This window comes from Prionailurus viverrinus, unplaced genomic scaffold, assembly GCF_022837055.1.
Source record: "Prionailurus viverrinus isolate Anna unplaced genomic scaffold, UM_Priviv_1.0 scaffold_33, whole genome shotgun sequence".
NCBI classification, from domain to species: domain Eukaryota; kingdom Metazoa; phylum Chordata; class Mammalia; order Carnivora; family Felidae; genus Prionailurus; species Prionailurus viverrinus.
Window position 1 is genome coordinate 400,392 of NW_025927604.1, and position 15,432 is coordinate 415,823.

General features: G+C 56.5%; 1 protein-coding gene across 7 annotated transcripts in view; it reads left to right on the forward strand.

Moving 5' to 3' along the window:
* EIPR1 (EARP complex and GARP complex interacting protein 1) overlaps positions 1-15,432 on the forward strand; it is a 122,181-nt gene that overhangs the window by 48,492 nt on the left and 58,257 nt on the right. For 3 of the 7 annotated variants that reach the window (XM_047845213.1, XM_047845207.1, XM_047845212.1), the window contains exon 2: positions 8,376-8,571. The exons of the other annotated variants lie outside the window; for them this stretch is intronic. In XM_047845213.1, coding sequence (XP_047701169.1) covers positions 8,376-8,571 — 196 coding nt within the window. The remainder of the gene's footprint in view (positions 1-8,375; positions 8,572-15,432) is intronic. 7 annotated transcript variants of the gene reach the window in all.

Consider the following 15,432-nt stretch of genomic DNA (forward strand, 5'->3'; position numbering starts at 1 on the left):
TTTTTGTTTTTTTTTTTATATTGGTTTGGAGTATTGGTTGCTCATTGTAACATTTTTATAATGGCCTGCTGTAAAACCCTGTCAGGTAATTCCAGCGTTGCTTCCTCTTGGCATTGGTGTGTGTTGACGGTCTCATTTTCCTGGTGCTTGAGAACTTGTGGATCTTGTTCGAGCGGGCACACCACCTGTCCAGGTCTAGGGAGCGGGTCTTGTCTCACTTCCGCGTGCTGGGGTTCCAGTGACGGTTTTTGGAGCGCTCACAGTGTGTTCTTCGTGCCTCTGGGGCTCCCACTGATCCCTCAGAGGGAACGGGAATTTACAAGCCACGGAGAAGACACTGACAAGACTATCTGGATACTGAAATAAAGGAGGGACGTGGGTCAGAACTATCGGATGGTTTTCAGCCTGATTGTAGGAAAGACCGCCTTGGTGTTATCGGCGGTGACAGAGGGCAGGGAGGAAAGATCGCCAGGTTCACTGTCCATCTGGTGCCTTCTCCTTCCCCTTGTCCATTCCCCTCCCTGGGAGGTGCTAGGCCCGAGACTGGGGCCCCAGTTATTAAGTGCATGGGGGACAGGATGGGGACAGAAAGTGGAATCTCAGTCGCCAGAATCACTTAGCTCGGGCTGGTGGGGCAGGCGAGCCTGAGGAGCTCCGGGGTTCACGTCAACTGTACTGGTCCTGATGGTGCCCTGCTGCACCACGGGCTCTTCCTGGGGCCTCGCAGCCCTGCTGGACCTGCAGGGTCACCTGTCCTCATGCCCTGGGGCTCTTCAGCCGTTTGGGTCTGTCTTTACCTTTGTGCTTGGGGACAGTATACGTTTTCTTACGTCAGAGTTACAGAGTTACAGGATAGGGAAGGTGTGGCCGTCCAGAAGTCTTCATTTTAAACAACAAAAGTGTTTTTGTGACTCATACTTCTAACCATTTTTAAAAATTTGAGTAGACACACAATGTTGTTACATTAGCATCAGGCGTGCAGCACAATAATCTGACAGCTCCATACGTTGGGCTGTGACCATCACAAGTGTAGTCATCATCTGTCCCCGTACGACACCGTTACAGTATCACCGACCGTGTCCCCTGTGCTCTGCCTCTCATCCCCGTGACTCACTCATTCCGTGACCAGAAGCTGTGTCTCCTCCTTCCTTTCACCCGTCTTCCTCCTTCCCCACCTCCATCCCTCTGGCAGCCACCAGTTCGTCCTCTGTACGTAGAGGTCCAATTCTGCTTTTTGTTTTCCCATTCATTTGCTTTGTTTTCTAGATGCACGTATGAGTGAGATCATACGGTTGTCTTTCTCTGACTGACGTATTCCACTTAGCATGATAGGTCCATCCATGTTGTGGTGAATGGCAAGATTTCATTCTTTTTTATGGCCAAGTAATAGTCCACGGTTGTGTGTGTGTGTGTGTGTGTGTGTGTGTGTGTGTATTTATTTATTGATCTCTTTTTCATTCATCAGTCGATGGGCACTTGGGCTGCTTCCGTATCTTGGCCACTGTAAATAATGCTGCAGTAAACATGGGGCTGCAGGTATCTTTTCAAATTAATGGTCTTCATTTTCCTTGGGTAAATACCCAGTAGTGGAATTAATGGATCATAGGGTAGTTCTAATTAAAAAAAAATTTTTTAATGTTTATTTACTTTTGAGAGAGAGAGAGAGAGAAGCAGAGCACAAGTGGGGGAGGGGCAGAGAGAGGGAGACACAGAATCCGTAGCAGGCTCCAGGCTCCGAGCCGTCAGCACAGAGCCCAACGCGATTCTCGAACTTCTGAACCAGGAGATCATGACCTGAGCCGAAGTCAGATGCTTAACCCACTGAGCCACCCAGGTGCCCCAGGGTAGTCCTATCTTTAACTTTTGGAGGAACCTCTATACTACTTTCCACAGTGACTGCACCAATTTGCATTCCTACCAGCAGTTCAAGAGGGTTCCCGTTTCTCTACATCCTCACCAATACCTGTTGTTTCGTGTCTTTTGGATTTAGCCGTTCTGACAGGTGTGAGGTGATACCTCTTCCTGGTCTTGATCTGCATTTCCCTGATGACGAGCGATGTTGAGCATCTTCTCGTGTCTGTTGGCGCCTGGATGTCACCATTGGAAAGTGGTCCATTCAGGTCCTCTGCCCATTGTTAATTTTTTAAAAAAATTATTTGTTTAATAGTTGATTTGTTTTTTGGTGTTGAATTGTATAAGTTCTTTATATAGTTAGGGTATTAACCCCTTATTGGGTATCTTGTCTGCAAGTATCTTCTCCCATTCAGGAGGTTGCCATTTTGTTGTGTCGATTTCCTTTGCTGTGTAAAAGCTTTTTATTTTGGTGTAGTGCTAATAGTTGTCTTTTGCTTTGCTGTGAATCACTGTTTTGGTTGATGGGGTTTTAGGAGAACTCATCTCTATTAATTCCATGTGATTATATAAGATTTAAAAACCTTCTTTTTAAAAGTTGGTAAGAACTATTTACTTGGGTCTTATACTTGTTTTTAATTATTGTAGCCGTGTTTCTGTGTTGGCTAAAGTCATACTATTTTGAAATAGAATAAAAGCTATTGTCAGATAATATGATGGAATGGTGTACTTAGCCAGCAGAGGGCGAAGCTTTTCTGGGATTCAGAGGCCATGATATTAATCACGTCTCCCATTGTTGTCATTGTGCCTGGGGGAGAAACACTCAGAAGTTACATTGTGGACATCTGACTCTTGTGGCTGTTCGTTGTCTTTTGAATAGCCCTCCTATATTGGGGGAAATTCCTCGGTTATTAGCCCCATTTCCCATTATGGGAATAAGAAATCAAGTTTGCAGTTTCCCTGTGACTAGGACCGTGCGTATGACGGAGATGCTGCCAGTCACAGGGGGCCACACGGGACAGCGGTTGGCAGTATGAGTGGCTGCAGATAGCTTTGGGGCGTGGGGGTCATGGTGGCAGCATCGCAGGTGACTTCCAGGTGGTGGTGAGTTCCTGGCACACCGGGAACACGCCAGTGGCCTGAGTGTGACAGCGGCAGCTGTGGGGCGGGCTTCGTGATTGCTGGGTGGGGACTGCACAGCCTTCCGGTCAGGCCAGTGCCTCCGTGTGGTTTCTAGCCCTGCTCCCCAAGGCTTAGGCTTAGGCTGGTCCTCTGGTGTGACCACCATTCCGGCTCTTTCCCCTGAATCCAGAAATGATCTCTTCATCTGCAGAGGCTGCTTTTGTGGATTGCACCTGAGGTCTGATAGGTACGCACTAGAGGGGGCTGTTTGAGACCCCGTAACTGGGGATCTTTACATAAATTGGCAGTGACCGTGGCCACGTAACATGGGCGGAGTGTGACCGGCGCTGGCGCTGCACTTCTGCCCATGAACGGTGGCGGGCGGCCAGCCACCGGTTAGGGTCCCAGCTCCCGTCCTTGCCTGCGGTCACCCGGCACTCCCTTCCTGTCGACCTCAGTGCCGGCAGGCCTGCTCTTCCCTCTCACTGCTCCCGCAGTACGGATTACTTGTACACTACGTGCCAGAGCCCCTAGCGTCTGGGGCTCCATCCTGACCTTCCGGAAGCTCCCAGCTGTGGGGGGAGGATAGACACTGAGCTGATATCCACCCAAAGTGACATCGCCCCGTGGCAGGTGTTCTGAGGGGCGGGGGGCCAGAGGTTTAATGAGTCCTCAAGGGGCCACGGGACCCCACTGAGCTCTGCTGACAGCGGCCTCTTTGACAAGGCACAGCCCTCCTGCTCACTGAAGTGTCTCATTGTTGTCACCGTCCTTTCGCGTAGCGTGTTTTCGCCGACCTCGTTTAGGACCAGCCTGCTAAAGCGAGTCAGCGCAGTGAGAAGTCACACAGGAACGGATGGAGGGACAAAACAGGAACGCCAGTGGGGTGGAGGAAGGAGACGGCGAAGGCACCGTCCCCGATGTGGAGGACGGAGGCCCCGTGAGCGCTCTGGGACCTGGCGTGTGCCACATGAGCTGAAGACGCGGCGGCCTCCGCTCTGGCCGTCCAGGAAGGCGGGTGTCTTGGTAGAGCGGGGCGGGTGACCCGTGTGGTTCCCAGTGCATGTGCACGTTGTGTTCACGCCGCGCCGCGGTCTGGTAGGTGTGCAAGAGCGTCACCTCTGAGGAAAAGTATGCGCCTTGATTTAATAATACTTTTGTGCTAGAAAATGCTGACCATCACCTGAGCTGTCACTGACCACGGATCGCCGTGACGAATACAGTGACGGGAGAGTTTGAAATACTTACTGCGAGAATTACCAAAACGCGACTCGGAGACAGGAAGAGAGCACAGAGAGACGTGCTGGACGCGGGCCAGGGTGGCCACGGACCTGCTGGCCGCACCAAACAGCGTCTGCGGCAGAGCGAGGCGCGCCTGGAGTTTCTTCTGAGTAACGTGAAAGGAGATCCTTCTAGAAATCACCAATGAAAACATTCCCAAACCTCAGTTTTCACTCTCTTCTCGGCTTTAAAGGTGAGCTTTCCGTCAGCCAGAGTTTCCCCAGATGTTGGGGCACCGGCACCCTCGTCACACTCAGAGCTGGTGGGGTTCAGGGAGGTTTGCTGTACCGTGTCCAGAAGTTTTCAGATGGCCGAGTTGAGAGTCCTCCTCAAGTCACCGTGGGGTATTCCGCGCGGGGACTTTTGTAAGTTCCTTCCGACTCTGGAGGTTTTGCCACAGTCTGTGTAGACTCAGGAGGCCCGTGAAGAAGTCCTCTCGGGTTCTGCCCTACTGCGTGGGGCGGTGTCTCCTGCCCCGACCCTGTGAGGTGGCCCTGGTCAGGGCTAATTAGCGCACCTCTTGCTCCTGGCCTCTTCACCCCGGCTCAGAGAGGGGCGTTTTTCCTTCCCTCGTGTTCCCCGTGGAAACACCTGTCACATCCCACACCGAGTGAGTTTGAGTAACCAAAGATTTCAAGATTATTTTTTTTTTTTAATTTTTTTTTCAACGTTTATTTATTTTTGGGACAGAGAGAGACAGAGCATGAACGGGCGAGGGGCAGAGAGAGAGGGAGACACAGAATCGGAAACGGGCTCCAGAGCCCGACGCGGGGCTCGAACTCCCGGACTGCGAGATCGTGACCTGGCTGAGGTCGGACGCTTAACCGACTGCGCCACCGAGGCGCCCCAAGATTTCAAGGTTATTAATCGTGCTTTGCCACTTGTGACTTTATTTTTATCTTATCACTTCGTTTCGCCACCCCGAGCTCAGTCTTCGTGTCGAAGGTGAGAAGCTTGAATTGACCGCAGGGGGTTATTAGACCAGAAATACTTGCCCCCTAGTTGTTCTGTTTGTAAGCGAACGCAGTGCAGGTGTGCTCACCGGAGCGGCAGCACCTGCCACGGTTGGTCCCTGAATCACCAGTGCTGGGCCCCCAAATTACCAGTGCTGGGCCTGGCTCGGCCCTGACCCGGCAGCCGGCCCTGGGAGAGCCCCCGACATCAGGCATTCGAGTGGCCGACTCCTGTCCGGTTCTCCTCAGAGTTCGAATGCCCGCCAGTGGTTGTGCGGAAGAAGGTGTGGTCTCCACGGCCACCCACTGACCTCACTGACAATGGACTTGCTAACTCCCGGGGGTGCTTGCAGAGCAAGGCCAACCGTATCATTTTAAACGGAGACTGTAGAGTAGGTCCTGCCCCTCCCGCTGAGTGCGACCTCTGCCGGTCCCTGTCACCGCCACGCTCAAGACCTTTGGGACCCGTTTGGGATTTGCTTTAAGAACCCGCTTCATTGCTGTCTAAGAAAATCTTTCTCCTGACTTTAGACAGTACTTTTTGGCCCCTGATGACCCTGTCCTGTTTGCTTACCGATCTCATTAGTCATGCTGGATTCTGAGATTTTTGACTATTTTGGAAACTCAAATATACCCCGGAGAACAAGGTCTTACCATGCATGGCGCACGGAGAACGTTCTGGGATGAGTCTGCAGGAACTTCCACTGCACTTTGGGTTGATAGACTCTGCTCCTTTGTGGTTTGTGACCCACAACATACATCTCTCTGTAGAGCACGTATGTGCTCTGGATGGCAGCTGTTGGCTGGTCAGATGTTTCTGCGAGTGGGACTTTCTATCTTAGTTCTGCAGGAGATGGATGGTATACAGCTTCTTTTTGTTTGTTTGTTTGTTTCTAGTTGATTTTTTTCCCCATGGAAACTGGTCCTGGCAAGCAGGGCTATGATAGGGCATTTAGGCAGATATTCAAAGCACTTTTGACTCCATCTGTGGGAAGTAGTTGAAACAGACACACAGGTCTGAGAGTCTGAGAGGAGGGACACAGTCCTAGACATCAGTGACACCCAGGCACGTGTTTTCAGCAACAGATTATGAAACATTAGGAGTACATGAGGGGGTGGGTGCCTGAGTGCCCCCTGCTGAAACCGGGCCAGTAGCTCGAGGAGAGGAGAGGAGAGGAGAGGAGAGGCCAGGAGGTGGGAAGGAGGGACAGGAGAGGAGAGGAGGCAGGAAGGAGAGGCATCTCTGGAGAGGAGGGGAGGGGAGAGGAGAGGAGGTGGGAAGAAGAGAGGGAGGAGAGGAGAGGAGAGGAGGCAGGAAGGAGAGGCATCCTGGAGAGGAGGGGAGGGGAGAGGAGAGGAGAGGAGAGGAAGTGGAAGAACAGGAGAGGAGAGGAGGTGGGAAGAAGAGAGGAAGGAGAGGAGAGGACAGGAGGCAGGAAGGAGAGGCATCCTGGAGAGGAGAGGAGGGGAGAGGAGAGGAGGGGAGGGGACGGGACAGGACGGGACGAGGCAGGCATCGCTGGCCAATGTGCCTTGGGGCCGCCAGGCATTCACGTGCGTCACCCACTGTCCCGGTTCAGATAGAAAATGCAGGTGCTGCCGGGATCACATCACGGTCCCTCGAACAGACCGAATAGGACGCTGGCCTTCTGGCATTTGTAAACCACCTTAGCGGCATCCAGGACGTTCGCTTTGCAGCGTGCAATGGGGAGGTTCGGCGCAGCGGTACGAATTCGATGGTTCCGACCTATAAAAACGCCAGTGCCGCGTGGCTCCGGCTGTTGAGGCCGCGATCCGGCCACGCCTGCCCGGCGGCGTCGCCACGCTTTGCCGCGCCTCCTCCTCCTTTCCGGCGCTGGAGATCCGGAGGGCTTCCAGGGAAAGGCGCCGCGGAGGCCGTGGCCTCCGATCGTCCACGGCGTGTTTGCGGGTGGCCGGCATCGCCACCAGCAAGTGCCGTGGCAGAGCGGGGGCCCGGGTCCTTTCCGTCCCTGCTCCAGAAGCCGGCGCTCAGGGGGAGCTGGACGGCTCGTCCCCGGGAGGAGCACTGCTGGCCGGGCGACACCTCGAGGGCAGACCGTCAGGATGTCTGTCGGCTGTGACCTGGCAGACCCGGGGGGAGCGGTAGCGGGCATGTGACCGCGCCCCGCGTGCGCAGGGGGCGGGTCTCGTTCTGACGCGCGAAAGTAACCGCAGGCTCCGTAAGAGTCAGCAGTGTCATCTGCCTGTGAAACAGAAAGCTCATCGGATCTTTGGGCTCTACTCTACGAGGCCCCGCACGTAATAGGAAATACTTGGTCGGGTCACATCTGCCTGTAGCTGTGCGTGTCAGAGGAGCGCTGTCCGCCCGCCCGCGCGGCGAAGCGCCACACGGGCGAAGCGGGCAAGCCTGGGAGGCTGGCAGAGAGAAGATTCCGGAAAACCCCGTGAGGGTAGCCTGGGGCGGATGCCGATGCGGCCTCGCGGCACCCGGCTGCCTGCCGGCCGCCTGCTCTTGATGAATGGACAATGAGAACGGGGGCTGTCACTGCGGGGAAGGGCTGTTCAGAGAGGACTGGCGTTTCTTCCCAGACCCGGGGCGCGGTGGCAGAGGGAGCCATGTGCCCTGGCTTCGGTGACATCCTCTGTGAGGACGCACCCAGCTCTCCATGAAGCTGCCCCACGTGGGATGCATCCACGCAGACCTCGGGGTGCCCTCATGGGAGAGGGCGGGGCTGCCCACCTTGCCGGGGCTGGATGGAGTGTGCCAGCTGGGGGTCCCCTTTCCCTGCAGGAGAGAGAGCGTTGGAGGGGTTGGCCCTTGCCTGCCATTATTCAGTCACAGTGTCACGCAGAGACACGTGAGTGTGCTCCCAGGAGAGCAGATCCAGGAGCCCGTGAAGGTACGTGGCGACCCGGACTGTGACTGTGGTGGCCCTGTCAGCGGGAAGCAGTCTGCAAACACCGCGAGGACCGTGGGACCGAGGGTGGGACCGGGGTGATTTTGGAAGCCATGCGTTGGTCCACACACATCAGTGTTGTCTCCTGGGACGCGGCAGGGCAAGCAGTAGATGTCAGCAGGACTGGTGCCACACGCCAGCCACCCGTTAAACCGTGACACCTGGTGCAGACCAGTGATTTGAAAACTTTCTTTTTTAAAGCCACAGAACCTATTTTTTCCTGTTGCAGGAAACCCCGGCCCGTAACACGGCTGAGACCGGAGCCGCCGATCTCTGCCGACAGCGTCTGTTAGGGGTGAGGGGATCGGACAGCGAATGGAGCGAGACACTGGAAAGTTTCCCATGGGTCACCGCCGTCTGGAGCGGGCGACGACTCAGCATTGCTCACCGCTCTGCTCCCCACGTTCAAAAGGGCCTGGCACGTAGTAAGCACCGAAAGCATTTGTTGGGCGTAGTGAATCAGCAAATGCACGAAGGGTCTGTTCTGGGTCTACTTAAAACGAAGCAAAACCTTTTCATAGTCTAGGACAGCAGCAAACCAGAGAGCTAATGGGTTAAATCGGGCCCACTGCCTGGTCTCATCAATCAAGTTCTATTGCCACACAGCCGCACTCACGTGGCATCACGGCTGTCCTCGTGATGAAATGTCACGTTGGAGTCATCGCAGCAGGGACTGTATGGCCCCCAAAGCTAAAAATATTGACTGTCTGGCCCTTCATGGGAAGTTTGTTGTCCCTGGATTAGGAAACGGGAGAAGGTCTGGTGCCTCCTCGTGAGGCTGGGCCGGGAGGTCGTCCGGTGGCTCACCGCACGACGGGGCTGTCCGACAGGGATGAGACTTCAGTAACCAGCTAGTCTAGATCCCTCTGTCGTTGCTCATTGAACGCTTACTGTTTACCAGCCTCTGCTCAGCTTCCGTCTCAGTGAGCGTGTGATAACAGGTGGAGTCTCTTGGCCCGCGGATGAGGAGAGCGAGGCTGTGACTGTGCCACTCCGTGGCTGTGGGTCTAGGACCTCAGTCTTAGCGCACGTGGCTCTCGGGTCAGTGGTTTCTGCACATCCTCTCCTTCCTTTCCAACGCCCTCCTTCCCCGTCACCCCCACCACCTTTATTCACTTAACGGCTCCATCCACACGCCCAGTGAGGGGTGTCTCTTCACGCGGGCTCCGCCGGTCCTTACTGTACAATTACACGTACGTGATGAACTCCCAGTGTGTGCCACCCCGGCCCAGACACTGGAGCCACAAGGGACGAGTGAGGCCCCCCTGGGGCCGTGTCCAGGATTGTGGACACTGAGGGGTGTTGCACTACCCCTGGGGACGCCGTGAGAGAGAGAGATTCTCCCTCCTACCACCTGCCCTCAGTTGTGCTGGGAGAGGCTGAAGGTGTCATCTGAGGTAGGAGACAAAGCCGGCTCCCAGTTGGAAGTCCCCCAGGATGGCAAGTCAGAGGCAGTGAGGGGCTGGGACCCAGACATTGGAGATGGAAGAAAGGTCAAAGCCCTGGGGTCCATGCAAAGGAAGGATGACTGGAATGGGCTGGATGGAGGGCGTGGGTGTGCAGGGGGAGGAGGGCGGGGGGAGGGTGTGAGGGCAGAGGGCAGGATGGAATCCAGGTCTTGGACAGACCCAGGTGAACAAGGTCACCTCGACTGGTTGAGAGCAGTGACCCAGTTACGATGATCTGTCTCGTGTTTGCTGCTAGACCCATGGAAAAGTCGTCATCATACAGCAAAACTCGCTTCTACTTCTCCTTTTAAAAGTATTTGTTAGATGCTTGTTGTTTATAATGAATTGCTTATTAAACGTTTGAAGTGGAGGAGTGAAAAGAGCGTTTGCACCGTGGGTATCACCAGAGCACTAGTGCGGTTGGTACCTGTTCCCGAGTCGGAGTCTGTGCCGCTGAAGTGGCCCCGGTTCCACTGCATTAAGTTCAGAGAAGGCGCCTCTCACTGAGCGGCCGGCGTGGTGTCTGTCGCTCGCCCCGCGCTAAAGCAGACCTGGACGCTCGTGGATGATGGCGTCCTGGGCAAGAGTCAGAGTTGCCCATAGTGAAGTTGAAGACCTGAACACGGCCTTAAATGGCAGCTGGTGTTTCCTGAGCTGGGGGAGGGAGGGGGATGCTCCTGGGTGGCACTAAGAAAGTTCCCGCGTGAGATGCCCGCCACTGTGGCCTGTGCGCCAGGGGCACCACAGCGAGTGTGGGCAGGGCCCAGCGGAGACCACGGAGGTGCCCACGGCAGCCAGCCCCACAGTTCCCGCGGACCAGGCGGACGGCAGGCCATGTGTCTGCTTGTCTCCTCTGAGCCCCCGGAGCGCGTGGCCTTGCGGTGACAAGGGTAGCCCGGGGGCCCTCCAGTGAGCCCCGCCGGCCGGGGCCACCGTGCCCTTCGCCGTGCGTCCCATGACCAGTCCCGGGATGGACGCTGGTGTGACGCTCGCTCACAGGGCCATCAGCAAGCTCTGAGCTCGCGTCAGTGGGCAGATGACGCCTCCAGGCTGTGGCTGTGGTGGTGCAGTTTGTCCACGGCGGCATCTGGGAGGCAGTGGGCAACGAAGGGGACGCGGAAGGCCTGGGAAGGCTGGTGCAGCCGAGGGCGGCTTTTGTTAGCCCGCGGGCCCGTGTTTGGCCCGGAAGGGTTCACACTGCTGGTTCAGAATGCCTCGTTTACTGTGAAAAAGCGATTCTCGTGTTTTGTCGCTTTTTCGTTTTTTCCCCAACTAATGGCATGGTTCTTTCCAGACCCAGCCACCAGGGTTTCTATTTAGTTTTAGTGTTTTTGACAAAACACCTCCCCGTCCATCTCTGCCTCATATTTTATTAGTTTCGGTAAGAGTCGAATCTTTGTCCTGACCCGTTTGGCTGCTACTACAAAATACCGCAGACTGGCTTGCCTACAAACAACAGACACGTGTTTCTCATGGTTCTGGAGGCTGGAGCCCGAATCGGGGCCTGTTCAGTGTCTGGCGAGAGCCCCCTCCTGGCTCATAGGTGGCTGTGCTCAGATGGTAAAGGGCTGGTGAGCACCCTGGCGTGTCTCCTACACGGGCTCTGAACCCATCATGAGGGTGGAGCCCTGCCTTCCCGAAGGCCCCACCTTCAGGAACCCCAGGGGTTCGGGTTTCACTTGGAGCCCCCTCCCCCCCCCCCCCTACGGTGGCGAGAGAGGCCGTCTTGCAGTCCTGTGCTCACACAGCTCAGGGCTGTTAGGAGGTCCTCACCTGTCCATCCTAGGCTGGCCTGGGAGGAAGTGTGGGACATAGATGTGAGAGCCAGATGCACCTGGGTCTGAGTCCCAGCTCTCTGTGGGTCCAGTGACCTTGGGGCAGACCTTTGGCTCTCTGAGGTACAGGTTCTCACCATTTGTAAGAGGGTAGTAGCACCTGCTTGGGGAGGTTGTGATAGGATTAAAGAGGTTCGTGCATGAGGTGCACACAGTAGGCCAGCTGTGAACAGGAGGCACGGCGGTCCCCATCACCCATCGTAAGAGACATGAGTCTGGAACGTAGGAGGCGCGTGACCTTCACTGGATGGTTGGTTTACAGAGCACGCCTGGAGATGACAAGCCACTGACATAAAGTGAATGACAGGCCCTCCAGCTGGCCACGTGCTAGGATCGCTCGAGTTCCTTGTAGACGTTCCTGTCCCTGGGCCTCACCTTGAGTTAGACGTTTTCCAATCGCATGCTGGCATTAGGAGTTTTAGACCATCCCTGAGTGATTTTAGCAGGTGGCCGGAATTGTGACTGTTGACCTAAGTCCCTCTGCAGAGAGCAGGACACAGGGGCCCCCAGGCCACCGTGTTGTCCAGCAGTGGATACCTGGGATGATGCCCCTGTGATGGCCCAAGGACGAGAGCGCAGACAAGCTTTGGCGTCCGGCTGAGTTCCATCTGAACCCGGACTGCCGCTTTATAGCCGTGGGACACCGTGGGCAGTGACTGCGTCAGCCACCCTGTGTAATATCCAACTCCAGGGGAGTCTGGAAGGTGGCTGACGCTCTAGAACATTGGTTTTGCTCTTTATAAAATGATAGCACCCCGGCATAAAGCATAGAACGCTGCAGATCTCTTGTGTCCATTAGATGAGAGAAGGCTTGGAAGGTTCCTGGTCCAGCTCCTAACACTCACTCCTTCGCTGGGTCACCCCCATATACTAAATACTAAATATGCACGCATGCTGATTGCTTTTAAAACTATCGTCTTAGCGGGTATTTAGATAAAACTCGTTTAAAAAATATGACATAGCCTATTTTTTGTAATATAATTTTGATCTACATCATAACACATTTAGCAAGCAGCCATCTTTCCTGGATCCTTTTTGAAAGGAGATAGGTTATAAATTATAAATATTCAATGCCTAGCAGAATCTGATACAGAGAAGGCATTCAGGTATGTAATGAACTGTGTACTATTCACATAAGATGGCATCCCATCTTGCATCGATGTGAATTCTAATTACAAAAAAATTGAATTCTTGACCTCCAAGTGACTGTGATCCTACTCAAGCGGTCTCTCCTCACCCCTCGCCGTCCCTCACTGCCGTGGGCACTGGTGCTGAGGTGGGGCTGGCGCTCAGGTCGGGGGGGCTCACGTCCAGGTGGGGGCTGGTGTCCGGTGGGGGCTGGCGCTCGGGGGACTGGCATTCCGACGTGGCCAGAGGCGTGTTCTGTAGCGTGGAGACCTGGTGTCAGGGCCACCAGGTGTCCTCGTCGACGCCAGAACTGGGGAATCTCTCAGGAACTTGGGCAGAAGCTGAAGTGTAAGCCTGTTCCCTTCCTGATGAGAAAACAGAGGGGCGGATCCCAGCGCGTGAAGTTCACCTGCTCTCTCTGGCCTGCCCGTAGCCTTGGGAGAAATGGCAGGTTTGCTCTGTGTCCTTCCTGCTTTGGTCAGGCAGACACAGAAGCCCGTCTCTGACCTGCTGACACATGTGATTTGGTGGCAGTCGGTCTGGCCCATCAGAGGAGGGCCCGTGGGAGTCACGCCCCCTGTTCACCACTCCCTCCCTGTCCCGCAGGCTGCTGCCCGCTCTCACCGGAGGGACTTGCGTTCCACGTCCCAGTGTGCCCGCCCTCAGCTGTCTGTTTCCTCCTGCCCCCGTTACTTTCCTCCCCGGGGAGCCCCGGGACACCTTCAGTTCACCGCAGAGACCGAGTTGGGATTAATAACCTTTAGGAAACATTCCTAAATAAGCGTCAGGGTGCAGTTGACTGCTGTGGCCAAGTCTCAGGGGGAAAGATTTTCTCCTCACTGTGGTTCCCGGGAACATTTGATTCCCTATGTTATAATCTCTATACCCAACCTCCCGTCACGTTTCAGCGGTAAAATAGCACCTTTAAAAGGGATCGTGAATTTGTGTCCTTTTGCGTTTCAACAGTCTCTTGTGTTCTTCATATGACGTTCTTCGTGCTTACTCACTCAGCACCTGTCTCTGAGCATTCGCTGCACGCCAGGCACCACTGAGGACCTGGGGGCGCGGCCGTGAACCAGACGGGGGCCCTTGCGGGGCCGCGGGAGTAGAGGGGCAGTGCGTCAGCGAAAATACGGTCTCTGGTGAAGGAAAGCGTTCGGAGAGCAGACTAAAGCACGTGCCAGGGTGGAGACTGAGCGGGCGGGGCGCTGACCGCCTGGGACGGACTTGTTTGAGGAAGTGCGATTTGAGTGCCTGCAGAGGAGGGGAGAACGAGAGTGCGTGACAGCGTGCGTGTGCACATGCTGTGAGGGCGTGCGCGTGCCGCGTGAATGAGTGTATGTGTGCGTGCACATGTGCGAGCGTGATTGTGATTGAGAAGGTGTATGCAAGGACTGCATGTGTGCATGTGCTGTGTGTGAATAAGTGTGTGTACGCACCAAGTGTGTGGGAGAAAGTCCGTACACGAGCTGCGTGTGTGTGAGAGAACGTGTGCGTGTGCTACGAGTGTGTGAATACGTGTCGAGTGTGCACTGGGTGCAGGAGAGTGCGCACGCGTGCTGCGTGTGCGTGTGTGCATGCACGTGTGTGTGTGTGCGCGTGCCGCCCCGTGGTAAGATGCGGGGGGGGGGGGGGGTCGCCTCTCAGGAGGAGGAGCCGGCTCGGGGTCTGGCCTGGGCCGCGTGAGGCGAGTCGGAGTGTGGGTGGCGGACGGCTGGCGGCCTGAGAGCGGAGAGGAGGCAGGCTGGCGTGAGAGGCGGGGGGTCGGCCCGTGGGCCCTGGTCCCGAGGAGGGAGCAAGTGTGGAGGTGGAGGGGCGAGGGCCGTCCGTCCGCCCGGGCTTTTCTGCCCCGGGGTGTAGCCGCCACCGGCTTGGGCGTGCAGGACAAAGGTTGCCATCTGGGGGGCGGCCAGCCCGTAGAGGATGCCCCCGGGGCCTGTGTGGGCAGGGGACCAGTGGTGTGGGGTCAGGCGGGGAGCGAGCTCTAGAGAGAAGGCAGCCGGAGGCAGAGCAGAGCCGTGGCGGGGCCGTGGAGGACTGTGGGGCAGAGCTGTGGTCAGCAGCGCCTGTGAGGGCACGCGGCACTCTGGGCACGTGGGGATGTCCACCGCGACGCGGGTGGACCCATCTCGTCTCCGGAGATGGGTCGCAGCCGGGACACGCCGGTGTGAACCGCGCGTGCTGCCCCTGGGCCGGCGGGGTGACGGGAGCCTGGCTGAGGGCAGGAAGGACCACGGGGGCCTCAGAGCCGAGGGGCTCACCTCGGGACGTGACAGAGAAGAGGGGCCACGTCCGGAGGGAGCCAGCACAGAGCAGGGAGCAGGCGGGGTGCGCTGGGCGGGGGGAGAGAGGACCCGGGTCACTTGGGACTGGGCCGCCTTGCCATCACTCGCCCCACTCTCAGCTCTTGCCGTTGGCCGGCAGGCGTCTTGGGGTCCCTGGGTCCCATCGCCCAGCCCTGTCTGCACAGAGAGGGAGAACGCTGTAAGGCTGGTGTTCTTGTTGCGCAACTGTACGAGGAAACCCAGATAGAAGAACACGGTGACCCAGGGGTCACTGAGAAAGGAGGGCCCTGCAGGCAGGCAGGGAGGGAAGCAGGCGGTCTGCAAGGTGGCGCGCCTGTCCTTGGCCCCTCGCCCAGAACCCGCGGGGACACTAACAGAGCAGTACAGCCGAGGAGGACGGTGAAGCGGGTGACCGAAGCCCGGGAAAGCCAGGCGGTGCCTGAGAGCCGTGGATTTGCAGCCCGGCCTTGTGACCGAAGGAGACCCTGAAAGAGCGCCCGGCCCCTGTGGGCAGGAGGGTGGCATCCGGGTTCTGTGTGGCCTAGGACACAGCACGTCCAGGCTCCTTGAGGGCGGGGCCGCGTTGACCC